General features: G+C 39.8%; 1 protein-coding gene across 1 annotated transcript in view; it reads right to left on the reverse strand.

The window, feature by feature from the left end:
* Window positions 1-447: 447 nt before the first annotated feature.
* Window positions 448-19,858, reverse strand: part of LYRM4 (LYR motif containing 4) — a 69,493-nt gene continuing 50,082 nt past the window's right edge. The window contains exon 3 of the mRNA XM_009885423.1: window positions 448-510. Within this exon, the coding sequence (XP_009883725.1) occupies window positions 448-510 (63 nt within the window). The remainder of the gene's footprint in view (window positions 511-19,858) is intronic.

Genomic DNA, 19,858 nt, shown 5'->3' on the forward strand with positions numbered 1-19,858 from the left:
TGTATTTAGTAATTTAATTCATATGCTGTATATTTTTAAATGAAACAGCATCAATAAGAACTTAGTAACTCGATGAGGGGTTTTAAATCTAACATCTTTCGTGCTCAGTGAGAGAAAAGGTCAGCAGCAGAATAACGTATCTGGTTACAGGTAGTTTAATGAAGTTTTATTGTCAAAGTAGGGCAGGAACTATTTCATCACATGGCACATACAAGCAAACAGATTTCAAGACTACCTTTCATGCTATTATAAATCACAGCAATATATTTTAGAACATGTGAACCATTAAGAAAATAGTACTTTGGTTGCCAAAAACTCAGTCTCTCAGGCATTTCTTCTGCTGAACAGAAAAACTCAGACATGTGCAGTGTGTTTATGCATCTGGATGTGGCACTGTAAGATGCTGAAGATGGTCCAGTGTTGCTTCAGGTCAGAGTCTTCTCATAGCTATGTGTTTCCTGGACTCTCAATAACCAATTTCTGCGTGGAATACAGCTGGCTAATAGTAACCTGAAATAAAATCAAAATATCAGAAAGCCAAAACTGGAAAGTAAACAGGTTATAATTTGCGTTTCACAAGAGAGATTAGTAACAAATGAAGAACTGAGTAGCCCGTATATTAAGATTTTTCATAATGACATTTTTTCTTCTGTAAGCATTTTTTTGTAAACAATACTGTTATTAACCTAGACCTTAAGAAAAATAACCGATACATAAAATATCTGCATATATAAAATCTTGAAATAATGACATTGAGGAATACTGTTTAAAGGCTTATATTAAAAGTTAACACATTAGTTACTACAGAAGAAAAGCAAACAGGCTGTATGTTTAGAAAAATGAAAGATGAATATAATGAAGAACAGAAAGATGCACGTAGTCAGCAGCTATTTCTTATTACGCTTTTTGGGTGGAGAGCCTAGATACAAATTGCATGGTATGGTACTGTTTTCCAGTTTCTTTGGAATCCTAATTTAATTTGCCTTACAAATGGTGAAAACAGTTATACAGTTAGTTCAGCAGTAGCATTTTACACACACTGGAACTGACCTCTTGTTTATGAAATGGTATTCACACCTCATGTATTTGTGCTTTCTAGTGCAGTGAGGAAATGAAAAATGACAAAAATGCAACATTGATGCTTTGATTCCACTTGTTTAGTACTTTCTAGTCTGCATTGTAGCATTGATAAATTGTAGTCAGATGCGCAGTTGGTGACACTCACACACAGCTCTTTGCTTAACGGTTGAGATGTGGAAGGAAGAAATTTCATGCAAGTAGGCTAATGTAAGCAGGAGAAGACAACATTTATTTTAGGAGTATGAATTTTGGAGTCTAATTTTTTGATATCTGCTATGCCCTTTCTCACCTGTACTTTCTGCCCAAGGCCTGGGTACACAGTACCTCTGCGTCCCTTTTCACAAAAATAAGTTCATATACTTAATTATGAAATTAGGACAAAAAAAGGCTAAATGCTTAATTACACTAAGAACCATGTATTTAGTAGAATTTAATACTGCACAAACTAAGCCTGACAGCAAGTTAGGCTCTCAAAGTAATAAAAAATTAGAGAAAGATTTTTTTCAGCATTTTTCATTTACCATTTTTGAGGGGAAAAAAAATCCTGGCAGCTCTTAAATAAAAATTTTTCATCTATGCCCACACTCACATAAAATGTAAATAACATTGCCTTTTAGGAAATGAACTATTTCATCTTGATGAACAGCCTTGTCTGAAACTTGTAACGCATTGATTTTAATCTTGAAATATTTATTACCAGGGAGGATTTATGAGCCATTCTTAAAGGAACAGAAGTTCTCCTTGCTGGCAAATATTCCCCTTTTTTGGCACTCTGAACTAAGTCAGTAACAGCATATGAACAACTCTGATTACTTCTGAAATAACTTATGAAGTATGTTGCATACAGAATATTTAAAACAAAGGCCATACACAACTGTGGCATGTGTTACCAACAGAACTTTTAAGCTGTCAACAACTTTTACTTATCAAAGAGAACTCGCTGCTCTGGGTTATGCGGCGGGCTATACACTTTAGTTGCTGCCTTACCACAAACCATGCTGTAGTACTTAATTTTTGTATACTGTGTTTTGGAGCCCAAAGAATCTTTAATCCTTTCCCACACAGTAGAGCAAATTTAATGGGAGGCTCAGAGGGATTACAAAAATGCTGAAACCTGAATTGCATTTTTTTTTTCTCCACCAACTGGGGAGATAGATGAGGCTGAGTACGTGACTTCTCAGTCAATCATATGCAGCCAGGGCAGACGGGTTTGTAGGAGAAAGGTACAAGCTGCTGTTTGCTGTCCCTGTGCTGAGAGGTGATGTTATCTATTGCTGTACCTCTTGACTCGAATGCAATAAAGTCATCGATGTGTGTGTTGAGCTGCTTCCTTAGTAAACCACAGGCGCGGATGCATTTCAGCGAGCGCAGAGCCACCAGTGCTGTGCTGTCTGCCTTTGCTAGGCTGCTGCAGCTTGCCCGCTCTGGTGCCTCCCTTCCAGAAGCTAAACCATGACATTTTAAGCTGAACTTTGAAACTTCAGGATTTTTTTTTTTTTTGGAACCGTCAGCCTTGAATTTCTAACATTATGATCAAGCCTTTCCCATGTACTTTAGACAAAACAAATAGACCTTCCGTTTATAGCTGCTGAAAAATTCACATCTATAAACATCCACTGCCTCAGCAGAAAGACATAACCGGTATTTACACACTGACACTCATTAACCCTCGAATCAAAACAGCGTCCTCACCAACGCCAAGTCTAAAGAAAGCACTTAAGCAGCAAGCATCACTGGGCACCGTTTTCCCAAATTAAAGACTTAAGTGGGTATCTGTTGTGTTCTTTTTTCATCATGTGTGTTTCCAGCTTATGCAGCACATGTAATTTACTCTTCTGGTAGGTGGCTGGCAGCCAGTGCAGAGGTCAGTGTCAGGGTATTTTCATTAATCACAGGAAGCTTTTGTGGAAAAAGGCTCTACCATTTGCTCAGCGACTCTTTTACCCAGAATTTTATTTACCTTTGTAAGGTAACACATTGCAATTAAATTCTACAGGAAAGAATGCAAAATAAAGAACCACTTTGTCATCAGGAGAAGAGAATGATTAGAAATATAAAGGCTGCTTTTCAGATCTTACTGAATTACTTGATTTTTAAATTTTGCCTGCAAAATTATAAGTCTGACAAGTCCAACTCTCAAAACCTGACAATTTGTCCTTGTTCAAAGATTTAGTACAGTTCAATATGGTCAGCTTTTCCTTGTGAACTTGAAAAACTTAATCTTGCCTTCCATCTGAATCCAGGGCAAGACTTAGGGTTTCAGAATAGGACTTATCAGCAGATTTGCGTCAGTCAACAAATGGGGAAAAAGAAATTATTGAACAGTAATCACTAGTCCCTCCTGTAACCCAACCATTCTCTGATGGTTTTGTGTTCACTTGGAAACAGTACTTCCCCTTGCTTGTGACTGGCAGCAGTGATCATTGGGAGAAGCTACTTCCTGAAATCTTTCACAGCTATTGGGAAAAAAGTCAGCAAGAGAGGTTTTCCCCAGACAACAGAAATTCATAGGTGTGTTATGGGGAGGTGTAGTAAGAATTAAATAGTAGAATTAAATATTGGAAAAAAAACCACCCAAACCAACGTCCTGAAGACATTAGAAGAACATGCTATCACCTTAAAAATTCAGTTAAATTGCCAGCTCTGAACTCTGTCCTTTCAAATGGTCTGTGGCTGGCCAGTGACTGACTTTTAAGAACACCTGTGGCTGGTGAGCAGGTCATGTGTAGCTTCCATGCCTAAGGAAAGGTGATGTCCAAAAGGAATGATAGAATTGTTTAGGTCGGAAAAGACCTTTAAGATCATCAAGTCAAACTGTTAACCTAGCACTGCCAAGTCCACCACTAAACCATGTCCCTAAGCACCATGTCTACCTGTCTTTTAAATACCTCCAGGGACGGTGACTCAACCACTTCCTTGGGCAGCCTGTTCTAGTGATAGACAACAATTCCTGTAAAGAAATTTTTCTTAATATCCAACCTAAACCTGCCCTGGTGCAACTTGAGGGCATTTCGTCTCGTCCTTTTGCTTGTTACTTGGGAGAAGATAGCAACCCTCAGCTTGCTACAACCTCCTTTCAGGTAGTTGTAGAGAGTGATAAGGTCTCCCCTCAGCCTCCTTTTCTCCAGGCTAAACAACCCCACTTCCCTCAGCCACTTGTGCTCCAGACCCCTCACCAGCTTCATTGCCCTTCTCTGGACACACTCCAGAAACCTCAATGTCTTGTAGTGAGGGCCACAAAACTGAACACAGTATTCAAAGTGTGTCCTCAACAGTGCCAAGTGCAGGGAGACAATCACTTCCCTAGTCCTGCTCACCACAGTATTCCTGATACAAGCCAGGATGCTCTTGGCTGCCCTGCCCACCTGGGCACACTGCTGGCTCATATTCCAGGTCCTTTTCTGCCAGACAGCTCTCCAGACATTCCTCCCCAAGCCTGTAGTGCTGCATGGGGTTGTTGTGACCCAAGTGCAGGACCCGGCACTTGGCCTTGTTGAATCTCATACCATTGGCCTTGGCCCATCCATCCAGCCTGTCCAGATCCCCCTGTAGAGCCCTCTTACCCTCAAACACATCGACATTCCTGCCCAACGTGGTGTAGTCTGCAAAAAGGGTGCACTCAATCCCCTCATCCAGGTCATTGATAAATATATTAAAGAGAACTGTCCCCAGTACTGAGCCCTGGGGAACATCCCTTGTGACCAGCCGCCAACTGGATTTAATTCCATTCACCACAACAGTTTGGGCCTGTCCTTCCAGCCAGTTTTTTACCCAGTGAAGAATACACCCATCCAAGCCATGAGCAGCCAGTTTCTCCAGGAGAATGCTGTGGGAAATGGTGTCAAAGGCTTTACTGAAGTCTAGGCAGACAACATGCACAGCCTTTCCCTCATCCACTAAGCGGGTCACCTTGTCATAGAAGGAGATCAGGTTTGTCCAGCAGGACCTGCCTTTCATGAGACCATGCTGACTGAGCCTTATCACCTGGTTGCCCTGTATGTGCTGTGTGATGGCACTCAAGATGATCTGCTCCATAATCTTCCCCGGCACCGAGGTCAGACTGACAGGCCTGTAATTCCCCGGATCCTCCTTCCAGCCCTTCTTGTGGATGGGCATCACATTTGCTAACCTCCAGTCAACTGGCATGTCCCTGGTTAGCCAGGACTGCTGAGAAATGATCCAAACAGGTGGATCTGAAGAAGGATGTCCAAAGCTTCAGTAAACAAATGCAAAGTCAAAATGACAAGAAATCTGGCTTGTAACATCCCTTAGCAGGATGGACACATGAGAAGGAAAGACAGCAATCCAAGTCTCAGCCCCTGAAGGAATCTTAGCACTTTGCACAGCTGGTGACTTATCTTGATTGAATTCTCCAGCACAAAGAAACATCATCTTCCTAATTGCAACCAGGGTATGTTCTTATGTAAATAAATGCAATATGACTACAGACCCTCAAAATGGTACTTCTACCACTGCTTTCTGAGCTAAGTCAATGTAAGAGTCGTATAGAGGAGTTTCCCTTCTCTGTCCCTTCTATGTCTCACCCCATTTGTAACAAAACAAAATTAACAAACATTGTTTGTTTATTTAGTAACTCTCCCCTCATTTAAATATAGTTTCTGAAGTAATCTCTAGGGAACAATTTTCTGCCTTCAAAGGCAAACCAACCCCAGGGATTTTTCATGCCACTGTTTATTTTTTGATGGCAGAAAAAAGCAGGAGCAGCCTAACAGGAGATGGTGCAACACTCTTACTCTATGTACAGTCACCTTATTGGTAAAGACAAGACCCAAACACATAAAAGTGCCACCACAGCAGAGGAATACGAAAACATCGTCGAGACAGCAATTCCTTTAGCTCTCGATTATTTAAAAATTGATTTCCCAAGAGGGTAATCACAGGAGAAGTAAAAAATGCTTCTTGTTTTTCTTAAAGAAATGCAGATGGTAACTAAAATTGATGCACTACAGATGGTTTTAACTATTAAACACATTTACATACATAAAAAATATATATAGGTTGCTATATATATACATGCATGGATATATATAAAAATTAAAACCCCAATCCACATAAACATAGCACTCCTCTCTCTTTTGTTGCAAATTTGCTTGCAGGGAAGAAAATGGTTACCTTTTCACAGCCAGAAATCACATATAAATATATGCATTTTCACAGATCTTTAATATGGAGAAAAAGGAATAATTCCTGTTTATTAATATTTCTATACCATACACACACACACATATATTTTAAATCAGATTGGTTTGTCCTGTTGCACCTGAAAAGTTGACAGGTGTATCTCACAGGCACACTGATGTTTCTCAATTAGGAAGAAAAATCCCCAATGACACCGCAGTCATGTCGCATATACTGGTGCTAATCTTGGCCTCTAACACTATATGAAGAAGTTGCCCATTCCTATTTTCTTGCAGTATGATTATAAAATGCGTATTAAGTGAATGTTGACAAGAACAGAAATGTACAAGAATATTGATTATTTTTAAGAGCTGGTAACAGTGTTACAGTGTTATAAGTTGTTTAATTACTATCTTTCCTGTTGGATGACATCAACCAATTTGCAATCCTATTGCAAATGTAACTGAAGTGGTTATTTTTTTTTTAAGAAGCATTAGATTTTTTCCCACACCCAGAGTCAGATAGGCTACACACAGCATGCTTTATCATAAATATTTTCATATTAGCTAAAGCCAGTTTAATGTTTTTTAAATGAATATGGACAGCAATTTTTGAAATGATCTTGTATTGCAGTAAGTACACCAGTGTAGTACATAGTAATTCAAAAAACTCAAACTGAACCAAGAACTCATCTGTAACTGTTCAGTGCTTTGCCAAATCCTTGTGTTGGTATTAAATGCTATAGCAGCAGCCTTATTTTTTTTTTGCTTAGGAAAGAATGTTGAAAAACTGCATAAGCTCCTTAAATACATAGGTTATTCCAGTTCTTCAGAGCTGAAATCAGTATGGAAAAAACTGCATGATTTTGGAGACATTTCCCTTATTCTCAGTGATTTTATTTGTTTACACAGGAACGGGAAAGGAAGCAAAGGGAAGCACAGAGCCGAGAAGTTCTAATATTGTATATTTTACTTTCTCTATTTTACTGTTTTGCAAATGCTGTTTACTTTGTTCTTTTGTGCCAAAACATCTTCTACAGCCACTGCTACATGAAGCTTTTGAAGACAGGAAAAATTACTTTATAGCTACCGTTTGTCTGGCTTTCACTATGTAGGAAGGTGTGAAGTGAAGTAAACCAGCTAATAGGTGAGAATGTCTCTGAAATTTCTCTTAATAATGATAAATTATGTAATTTTGTTAGAACCATATGCACTGTATCTTGGTACACCTTTATTCAGCCTATCAGAAGCAGGATGACATATTTATTTAATGCTCTTATTAATTTATTTTGTGGGTTTCCTTGAAGAGATACACTTCAGTGAAAAGAGCAGAGAACAGTATCTAATCCAGCAATGATTAAGACATAAAATACTGGAAGCATATACACTCATGTGTACTTGGATATGATGATCTACAATAGCAAGGGATTCTCCTTTTCAAATGCTGATTATTTCTCAGTTAAGACAGCCTCTTTTTTTAAAAATTACACAAACATGCTACTATCCTTACAGACAACATGGGCATGACAGACATGGCCTTTGCTCCAAAGAGCTACACACTTGATAAAGTGTGAAATAACAAGTAAGGGTCCTCAACAGAGAGAGAAAACAATGGGAAAGCCAAGTGGACAAGATCATGTGGTCCTTCAGTAAAGGCACTCTTTCACTTCTCTCATTTCCTGCAAGCCTCTCGGCCTACAGAAAAAAGGAGCCTGACAAGGAAAATGCCATCTTAAACATATGCAGGGCCCAACAGCAGATGGCACAGGCAGCTGCCTGCTGCAAAGGGGAAGAGGCATCCCTCTGCTGCTGCAAAGGTAACCTTACAAAGATGACAGACAGTGGGTCATGGGAAAGCAGTGCCTGATTTTGGGCTTAAACAGCCAGATGAAGGTTTGATATGACGCACAGCCAAGAAAGAAGCAGATCTGCAGAGATAACTCTCTCACCCCATGTGATCTTTGTATGCTTTCAGCATCCTGGCCATCTCCAGCTCCCTCCTCTCCTCTCTTCCTACTTGTTACCTGCTAACAAATCTCAGCATCTTGCCTTTTCTCTTTCATTTACATATAAAACCTCTGCATCCACAGAGCAGCTCAAACTCTTCGGATAGCCAAACACGGAAGACTCTTTAGAGTCAGTCCTGTGTGGGTAAATGGGAGAAACTTAATATAAGCCGACCTGTTCTCAGCGTAGCATGAAGAAGAGAAAAATCACTCAGTTAAGGTGCTGAGTGTGGCAAAGAAAGGGATACAAAACATTAGTACTTGAAAACAGAGGGACAAAGACCTGGCTAACATTGTGCTGAGTATGGTATAACAGGTACTCTAGTAATGCTGAGACATTTGGTATGTAAATGCCCAAACCATTCACAGAGGACCCTATGTTTCATAGCAACTACATAAGCAGAATTCATCAAAGCCAGTGGGAGTGTCTGCCTTACTTTTGTCCGTAGTATAATACAACAGCCACTGTCACAAAACACACATTCTGCACTATGTCCAGGAAAATACTGTAATGTTTGTGTATCACAGATAAACTAACTCCACAATACATACAAAGGCTAAATTGTCATTATAAAAGGAAAATATTTCCCTCCTCAGTGTCCTCTTGGATCACTAATTGCAAGAGACTTCTGGAATGAAACACTAAAGACAATTAAGTCCTTATAGATAGGTATAAAAAATAATAAATATGCTTATTGAGAAGTGTGATAAAGTAATTTCTTAGCACTAATAGGCTTTCATACTGTGAATTACTGCAGAACTAAAATGAGCTGCCACTTCACACTACACAACAGTCATAATTTAAAGACCACCTTCTACAACATACGTATTTGAAGGCAGGTGCTAGGAATGCAATGTACTGAAAGAATCACCTTTAGCCTTACTTCTCATGTAAGCTGGGGAACGTGGCTGCTGGGAAGAGCTGCAAAACAGTTACACAAGGATGTATCTGGAATGTTTGCAGCTTAATGTCTTTCAGAAAATCACTTATCCACCTGTGCGCCTCTCCCCCTTTTTTTTTTTTAATACGGCACATCACACTCTACATTTATCCTCCCTCCTCATTCCAGAAAATTTCTGCAAAATTTCAGTTTTTTTCCTAAACCACTGGAACTTACAGAAAGTTCCAGAGACAGTGAATGGCGTGTGTACTTTCTGCGCTTTTAATTAAGATTTGCCTGTCTAAATGATGATTGTCTAAAGCCTTGAAAAGCTTGCATGCTTTATTTTCACCTTATTTTTAAGTGAATGACACATGAAGTAGGTGCAAGGCATCAAAGTATGTGCATTGGGAAAGGCTGAACTTCAGGAGCTAAGACATCTTGAGACGGACGGCAAGTACCAAGACACTAAGAACTGAAAAGCAAGACTGGCTGGCTGTTGTTCTGCGAAAATGCATCTGAAGGTCTATGTAGAAGAAACATGCCAGAGAAGATGTCTGGGCTCACCCAAATCAAAAGTAGTTCAGGAGTGTGCAAGCCCAGCATGGTGAGAACAGCCAAAGTCAGTAACTCTTCAATGAATGCTGTCAGTGCAGTGGAGCAAGGCAATGCAGATTGCTCTAGAAATGGCTTGGCAGCATGGAAAACTTTGGTCACCTGCTGTCTTTGAAGCCAGTAGCTGCTCTGATCCCAGCTGGGCCTGTGCTTGCTTCCATTCAAAGTTCATACCTGTAGTATCTTACATGGCACAATAGTCACCCATGTGCATTCGCTACACTTCGACTTTGATTTTTATAAACAAGAAGTTTTCACAGTATGTGCAGTACCAAAGCAGGTGACTGCACGTACACCTGCAGTAATAACTCCGTGAAACAAATAGTAAACAAGTACTTGACATGTATTATGCTTGAGGACTCCCCAGTGGGAGCTGAGGAGACATTGCTCCTTGCAGGACACTGCCCAGTATTTTACAGAAAGTATATAAAGGTAGCAGAAGTGCAGAAAGGTATAGTTACCCTCAGAGCTCAGATCTTAGATTGCTTGTTTGGACAAAAGAGTTAATTATAACTAGTAAGAAAACCGCAGCAATTAAGACAGGCTGGCACAATCACTTACTACAGAAAGATGCACCAAATAAGGCAAATAATTCTTCTTGCAAACAGACCATACTTGTGTACATCTGGTAAGGCAATACAGTATTTAACTAAATAAACTTGGATTTGTTCTTTTATTTATTCTGAATCTTATCCAATACACCAAACATAAAGGGGAAAAGTTCAGGTGACTCAGAACTGTAATACTGTTTAACCTAGCAATTTAAATTTTCTGTTTTGTTAATGGCCTTTGAGCCACAAGAATATTTGTTTAAAAAAGGGCATTTTAATCTGCTACTGATGCCGTATTTTGGGAGGTGAAAGGCACAGTGAGCTGCTGAATTTTTACATGAATGCATGTGAGCTAAAATTTAATTATTTGGTGGTGATACATCTGCTTCAAGAGTCCAGACTGTCCTTAATGAGATTCCTAGTGCTGGTTACAGGATGGCACCAGGTATGCTGCATTTCATAAAACTGCCAGGTGCTTTAATACCATTTTAAAGTAAGAAGGCCTTTCAGCGGTTTGGGGGTGGGGAAGTCAATCCTGAGACATATACACTTTTCCAAAACATAAGACACAGAGAAACTCCTTTTTTTCCCTGTCCTTCAAGAAGGCTAAAATCAAGGATTATACTTAATTCTATATGAGCAACAACTTACTTTATGGTTCCAACGTGTCTCTCTCTGCACTGATGTTACCTTACACAGACCTTAGACCTGATTAAAGGCTGGGCCTTTCTCTGTGCATATTCAAATTACAAAATTAAATCTGAAAGAGCAGAAATAACTAACTGAATTTATCTTTAGAAAATATAACTGTATTTCCAAAGATAAATTTTGTATTGGATGTTTTTGATTCAATTGGTACCTTTACCCAGAAAGAAGCACCTCATGTTCATAACTACTTAGATGTCAAGTCCCTATTGCAGTGCTTAGCTGATCTGTAAGTGTATAAGGAACAAGAGTTTTTATTTTTCTGCATTAACAAGACTTCCTTTTTTTGGCAAAATTCTAACAGATTACTAAACGACAGTCATCTGTTCCTGACAGAATCACAAAGATAATTTCCTTGTTTATCTGACTTTCTGTGATGGAGGATATCCAAGGATTTTTTTTTCTTGCTTAGCTGTCATTCTCAGTTAAGTATCTCCAAATCCCACACCTGAAAGCTACCCAAGCTTCAAAGAACTCTTTTTTTTCTTCCCCCTCTTGTGGAAGAGTTCTAGTGAGAGCTGTACAAAACACACAACGCCCTTGTTCTCACACCCTCAGGGGACCAGCGGTAGTCCCTTGAGCTTTTGGGAACCAAAGGCCTCAGCATTTGGAATTTCATCTGGAAAAAATGTTGCCTGGACTGTCTATGCTTTTCAAAAACCTGAGTAGGGAGCAGATGAGAAGAAAGGACATTAGTATTTTAGGACTGAGGATGGATTTGTTGGATTTCAGTCAGGGTTTGTGACTGTGAGTTACCACTTACCATCCCTTGTACCATGGACACCCTGAGATCAATCCTCTGGTTCAGCTCAGTTTCCAAAACAACACCCCAGTCAAAAAACGTGACTCTCATCTACTTCATTCAATGGTCTCCGCAGAGCCATAACCGCAAGCACAATGAACCACTCTGTCCCTCTTGGAGATACTCCAGGTGAAGGCAGGTGGAATTCTGTTTTCCTACAGCCTCTCACCCAGGGTGGGATTTGCTACTCCTGCCGCTCAGCACCGAGGCAAACGCCACAGGCAGCACCGCACTGAGCCGAATCCAAACCCTCGTCCTCAAACACGCCCAAGTTCAGGCCAGTGTCCTGCCATCAAACTGTTCTCCAGCTGGTGAGCTTGCGCTCAGCTATTTGCATACACAAATGAGTTAATTTCCCAGTGCTCCTCAGCCCAGCCCTTTTTACAAACACTAAGAAGAATTAATGAGGGAGAAAATAATTATTTGCAAACCCTCCAGCTTTTGAGTAGGAGATACCTGTGTTTGTGTGGATATAGGGTATAGCTTACATTAACTTGTTTAATTGGAATAAACTACAGCAGCACTTTTTTCTCTTTTTTTGGCAAAGATAAATTACTGGGTTTAGCACAGCTGGTAAGAGCTAATTCTGTACAAAGAGTTCTTTTCAGGAGTGTGGGCGGCAAAACACTTTCAGCAACTGGCTTAATTAGTTCTTCCCTCTTTGCAATAACATAGGACAGTTTGCAGAAGAAAAAAAAAAAAAGAGAGAGACTGTAACAGAAGATGTGGTATAAAATAATCCTGTTTGCTCTTCTGGTTTTGCCAATTCTCCCTTATTTAATGTCACACTAAATGGAGGCTTGCCCTGGTATTTCCCAGAACAGATAACAATTAGGAGTGAGAGGTTAGCGCTTATTCCAAATATAGACAGGGAGCAACCTCTGTTCCTCTGTACAGGATAGAGTAGAGCATTCCTCAAACAAAACACCCCGGCCAAAACCAAACAGCACAGCCATGGGAGCGCCACAGAGGGCTTTCCCCTCAGCAGAGCTACCATACGGCTTGTGGGTGGCTTGTTTAGCAAGGACTGGGAAGCCCGAGCTGCTAACGAGACCCGCTCCCCAGTGCGACCTCTCTGACACGGATCATTTATATGACAAAAAACAACACGGGTGCCAAGTACAATCATTTCAGCTTCACTGCTCCCAGCATACAGCACGCCAACTGCAGTGTAATAACCCGCTGCCACAAACCGGCACTAACTTTAATGCACAGACACCTTCCTTTCCATGTGAGCTCGCCAAAAGCACTCGGGCTCTTCCACCAGCACACACATGGATGTGCAAATGCTCGCAGCTGTCAGCAAGGCACAGCTTCTACCAGATAAAAGATCCACTTGACCTTCTGAATGTCAGTGAGATAGAGGGTGAAAGGCCAGGAAGGACACAGATGTTTGTATTTACCTTCATTATAGGCCATTTAGGAAACAGCTGGAATTTTTTTCTAGCTGTTTTGTTTTGAATAACAACTCTGGAGCTGTACTTGAGTGAGTTACAAATCTATTAAAAAAACAATCCAAAGTCTGACAAGCCATTACCAACATTTCTCTAACTTGACTGAAGAAAGGCAGGATTCTGAAAACTTTGTTAGGAAAAACTGAACGTGCAGGGGAAAAACAAATTAAAACTCAAGGAGTATTTTATGAAGACAAACAAAACAACCAATTAATGAGAAAACTCTCCCAATATCTTCAGGAAAAAGCAGGCAGTCAAGCTGCAAATAACGGTGTTTACCTGTATTTACAGTTCCTGTTTTTTCAGGAACTTATTTTTGTATTTTCCCACTCATTTCCTTTGGCAGCAAGTGGAGGACGGTGGGTTACTCCTATAGATAACATTAGGCAGACTGATTAAAACCAAGAACTAATCAAAGCTTCTTCTAACTGCCCACTGCTCATTTATGGTGTGAGCAGCCTGATACTGAGAATAATATTTTCTAATACACACCTCTCCATAACAGTTGTTAGAAAGCCTATGGAATTTTGGTCTTTGGAAGTTGTTGATGTTTAAAGACTGTTTAAACACACATTGGCAGGGGAAAAAAAAAAAAAAAAAAAAAAGAAGAGTCAATTAGGGGAATTAGGGGAATATACTGAAACTAGGAATTTGTCAAGTGAAGAATCCGGTCAGAAATAATTTTTAATACAACACTTTCCAGTTTTTGTGGCTTGACAGCTTACATATTTCTTCATTTTCTTTCCATTTATCTGTATAAAAACATAGAAACAAAAAGGAAAACTGACTGACTATAAACAGAAAACAGTGAAGCTACTTGCACGAAACCTACTGTGACGGACATAAATGGAGAGCAGAGATTCCTCCATTACCTTTCAGCACTAATCATCTCAGTGATGATTAGTGACTTTTAACAAAAGGACAGCAAGATTAACTAGCAAGAGATAATAAGTGATTCTTTAATATATTTAATGTATTATGTCAAAAAAATCTTGTTTATTGTGTGACAGCTTATTTTGCTATTTAAAACTACTGTATAAACCTTACATATAAGCCTGTGCACAAAAGAAAAGTCCCTTTGTGGGGAAAAAAAAAAACAAACAAAAAACCCAACCAAAAAAACCCAAACCCAACAAAAAAAACCCATACAAAAAAGTGAGCCAGTAGATGGCATTGTGGCACTTCAAAAGACATTCCAGAAAATTCCACTTAAAAAACATGCAAGCCTAAGTACTGTGTTTAACCACTTACTGCTTAACCAATGCAATATTTTGCTCCTGCTCAATGCTACACATGCACAACTGAATAAACAAAACCACACAATGTAGCTGCACTGTCATACTAGCCCTGGAACAAATCTTCTTTGCTCTGGTTCCCAAATCCAATTAGCTCTGTATGCTAGATTTACAATCCCAGACTTGAAAAGATGATTCTTATTTGATGACTAATGTCTCATGAGCCACGGCCACCAAGGAGATACCAGAAAGGATGTGATTAGTTGAAAAATATTTCCTAAAAGGTAATCATATGGAAGATCTTACAACCAATGCAGATGATACTATTTCCTGTCATACAGAAACTACTGCATAATAGATATTACGCCTCAAAAATGAATTTCTGGAATATTTTATGAATACTCCCATTTTCTCTCAATTAAACTGCTGATATGCCCTCACAGCTAGGGCTGAGAAGACTGTAGCAACCCACCGGTTTCTTGCGCAACACAGCAGCTCCCTGTACTGCTAAAACGACAAAAACTTGAAACCATTTTACAGAACTCAACGTACAGAAAAAATCAGGAATTTACTTTAAGAATCATACTCCATACACAGGCAAACTTATTTAAACTGAAGTTAGAGTTGCAATTATCAGTAGTTTATCTGCATGCTACTTCATAGGTAAACCTGCTTCACCTTGACCAGCTCTGAGCAGGCAGTTGGACCAGAGACCTCTGGAGGCCCCTTCCAGTCTCAGGTATTCTATGAGGCTTCTATGTCAATGCTCCTCAAGATACTAGTATTTAAGAAAATGTCTAGTTTCACTATGGTATTCATTTTGTTAGGATTTTCCAAAAATACTTGTATCCCAACAAAAAAAACTTTCCAGATAGTATAATTGAATCTGCCTACCTTAAGGACTCTTAATTAAATTCAACAGTGCACTGTAAGTGTCCAGTTGTATATATTCATTTTTTTCCACGTCACTTCTACTAGAGCAAATTAAAGCAGGCTAGTTTTCATGATGGAGAATTTTAACTTCAGGTCTCCATTGCCTGATAGGCTAATACTTGGATTAAGAAACAAACAAGCAACCAAAACTTTGTCCACAAATTTAAGATAATAGCTCTTTTTTTTTTTTTGCAAATTTAATACATTCAAAAACATCATGCTTACTTGAAAAAAGCTGGTTTTTATATGTGGAAATTCCCTTCTTTTAATTTTAAGTAACTTTTAAAGACACAGAATACAGGAAAAATGTTTCTTCCATCCCCTTATGAAGTTACGAGCATTACTGTGAATGTTTAAATATTAAAAATGAATGCCTCCTTTCTGGAATGGAGGTGGTCAGGTTGGACCGGACCACCCAGGAGAATAGGAGAAACAGTTCCTTCCTCTTATCATCACTTCTTTCTAAGTGATTTTACCTGTAGAGGTAGATAACAAGTGTCACAAACGCCAAGGCATTTCAAACAGAAAAGAACAGTGCAAGAGAGAAGACAACATAAGCACTGTGGTACCATGATCAATTCAAAGATCCATCTTTTCCAGTATATTGTCCCCACTGGCCACCAGCAGTCCCTCAGGGAAAGGGAGCATGAATATGACATACGTGCATACATTCTTCTGCTGGCATGCCTCCTCTGCTTCCAGTAAACACAACTTTTTGGCAACTTCAGGACCATGCAGCTACAACCATACCGCCATTTCAACAGACTTGATTAATTTGTCTGATCCCTGTTTGAACTCATCTACCTGCTGGCCTCCCCAGCACGCTGTGGCGATGAGTTCTACCATACAAATGTGCCCTTTGTACTTATTTTGAACTCTCAAGCTTGTTGATGGATCATTTTGCTTAGACCTTGTAAAACAGTAAAACCAATAAAAAAAAGTCACTCTATTTTTATTTTCCTCAGAAATATTTTTCTCTTGGGAGAGCTGTCAAGTGGCAAGTTCCTCACGGAAAGACTCCTTCCTTTGTGTACAAATATCCAGATACCAGGAAGGAGGATAACGGCCTACACCAGAAGTACTCAACCAGTTAACATCCATGCGGCCAGGAGCAGAGAAAGCAGGACTAATAACTGACATCACTTCTGAACAGGCTGGGAGAGCACCTCGACACCTGCAACTGATCTGACAGTAGAAACTGGTTGAAGTAGGAAAAGGCGACCTGACTGACTGCTCTTACTATTATTAAGGCAGAGTCTTTCAGAGTGCCCAGCTGTGTCTAGTTACCACACTCTGGTTCAGAAAGTCTATTGTATCGAAGTGGACCCTTGGAATAATACAGCGTGACCTTGCGTGGTGCACTCCAGAGTGTGGTAGCTTACAGGCAAAGGAAAGCATCCTTCACGATCTTACTCATGATGTGCATTTGGTCTTGTATCCTGTGAGGCTTGGTGCTGGGAGCTACCACAGAACCATCAGGAAGATGATACTGGGTCACCCAATGGTTTTGCCTTCCAGGAAATTAGCATGCAACTTAAAAGTTACTATAGGGTTGTCTGGCTTGCATCGAACTATGATTTGCAGGGCACACCACTTATGTGTGAGTGAAAAAAGAAATGTGGTTATTTTCTTGTGTTCATTGGTTACCCTCTGCTGTCATGAGAGTGCCTGATGAGGAAGACAGCCTGACCCATAAAAGACAGACACTTTTTGTGGCAAGATTTGGCCATTTTGCCCTTGCAACCAAATCCACAGAATCTGATTTCCTCCCAAACACATCTGAGGGCTTGAACTTTTTGTCCTTCAGCATACTTGTAAATGTCAATTCTTCTCGTGCAGCCAGCACTTCAACAGAATCAGAGTTGGAGCATATGCAAAAGTATTCCTACTCTGATCACGCCGGGCTGTATTTTCTCAATCCATTCAGTGGTTCCTGATGTAGTGGCCAGCCTCTACTAAACAAACCATGCTGTATCTAGTATTTTGCTTGTTTTAGAGAATGGCAATTAAAGCTAACCACCCCAAAGACAAGAGATTTTTTGAAGATGACTATTGTTTCAAAATCCACATTGTACACAATTGGTATAAACTACTACTGATTTTTTTTTTAAATGGGCTTGGTGCTGATTCACCAGAGCTGAGGCCATTGCTCAACCCAGCACCAGTCAAACGGGATTTTCTCAGATACTGAAAAAACGGTGACAACTGTGGTGTGCCACAGGCTTTCACTGCTCTTCCAGACCAAAATTATAGTCAGAATAAAAATACCTGCCCTTACTTACACAGACATATAGAAGATTTGTGGTAGACTTCACACTAACATAATCTCTGTAATTGTTCCACTGCTTATAGGACTGGTAACTATTAGTGAAAGAGCAACTCCCTAAACCATACCCACCTACAATAACAGAGCATCTGGACCAGGCAGGGAGCTCAGTCTTACGGTTCCCCCAGGTTGGAGGCTCCCCACTGACAACATCTGTCCAGAAGGAGAAACAGATGGCCAACTTCTCCAGACTTTTCTGGCCACCTGACCTGATGTTCTTTACACCAGTCACTTGGGCAGATTTAAATCAGACTGATAAAATCCCCTGGGTAAATTAAAGAGTTAATTATGTGACAATACGGCTCGGTCCTAAACATTGGGCTTAATCACTGGGGCTCTCTCTGCACTTTCACTAAAAAAGCAGACCAACAGAAAATGTATTATTCTCAAGATACTACATTTGCTAATTTGCTGTACAATTCCAGGGTTAATTGACAATGTCTTGCCATTTCTGAAAGCAGTTTGACAGATTTTTCCAGGCACTCTGACAGTGCCTACAGCAAATCTATGTGAGGTATAATAATATCCACAGCTCACAAGTAAAAGAAAAAGCTTTCAACTCAGCAAGAATTATGTTTCTTAAAAAAAATTCAAAAATATCTTACAAACTGGTGCAGAAGATCTTCTGTACAAATCAGCTTTTATAGACTAATGTTTCTCACTTTGTTGCAAGCTCAAATCAATAGTTACATTATAATATACCAGCAAGGAAAAGACACAAAGAAGAAGAGTTAGCCAATTCAGAATTTCTTTAAACTGCAAGCATGCAAATCAAATTTAACTAGTAAGTTAAAATTTTCTAATCTTGATTTTTGAGCATGTATATCCTTCTCTCCATAAACTCAATCTTTAACTGCATTATTAGTTATAGCAAAATTCTTTCAAGTGACATTTAAACCATTTTCCCAAGCCTAGTAGGCTTTTATGGTTACAACGTCTGCATTTGTGCTGGTAGTAACTTCTGAAGCTGCCAACTCACTTTCACAGTGGAGTAAAGATACTAAGTTCTCACAAGTTCCTATGGATACCTGGCAACCACCTACAGGAGAAAACCAAATTAATGGCTTCTTTGGAGGAAAGGCTACAGCCTAAGTGCAAGTGTCTCTGTTAAGCCACCAGACAATCAATTTGGGAGAGGGAAGTTGTAAATATTTCAACTACAGGGGAAGCTTACACAAGACTTTTAAGTGATGAGAGAACCATGATAATCGAGCCATGAGACCGAACAACACAGAAGAGCAGATTTCCTAAATTCACATGTCCACAAACTGCCTTTTTAAAAAAAAGTTCTGACAGGACAGACCAGCAAGCTACCACAAAACAAGGGAAGGTGTATTCAGAATCACTGCCAACTCCCAGGTCTTCCTCCCCATGCAGTGGCTAGGAGTACCTCTTCACTTGCCCCCCATTACTGGTCCCCACTTCCAGCGCCAGCTAAAACTACCTTCTGCTGAACACAGGGAAAAAGCTGTGCAATGCGACTGTCACAAACCGAGGCCACTCCTTTCCTGCAAAGTCACACTGTGGCTTGTCCCATGGGGTGGCAAATCCCCGCCCATCTCTCTCTAGTTTAGACACAAACCATCTAACATGTATAAATTGGACGCACCAGCCACAACAGCTTGTATCTCACTGTGTTACTTTGTCCCAGCTGACGTTAAGGGACATAAATTCAATTTTTTTCAGTCACAGAGAGAAACGCTGGATTGTTAAAGGATATTGTAAGGGATAGACTAGAACTTGCCCTAATTACTACAGCCTGCCTCAGTCAGTATGCAAGTACAAAACTTCCCATGCAAACTGAGGAAGTTAATCTTAGAAACAAGAATGATAAATACTTTGCTTTCGTTAAAAAATGCTTTTCCTTTGAACTTCTGATTAGGCAATAATAATGTATTAAGCATTTTAGGGAGAAACTTTCTCAGGAAATAACACATTTATCATTTTTTGTGACTCAGATAATATTTAACATAATTTCTCCTTAGGTCCCCCCTTCACACCACCCAGTTAAACTCTGATGCCTTGGTTCTACAGTGATGACAAGTTTTCTTTCATTATGAAGGCTATGAAGAACTGCAGAACAACTCCTTAAATTGTGGTCTAGTTAAAAAAGCATGGAGCAAAATAGTCAG

This window comes from Charadrius vociferus, unplaced genomic scaffold, assembly GCF_000708025.1.
Source record: "Charadrius vociferus isolate BGI_N301 unplaced genomic scaffold, ASM70802v2 scaffold375, whole genome shotgun sequence".
Taxonomy (NCBI): domain Eukaryota; kingdom Metazoa; phylum Chordata; class Aves; order Charadriiformes; family Charadriidae; genus Charadrius; species Charadrius vociferus.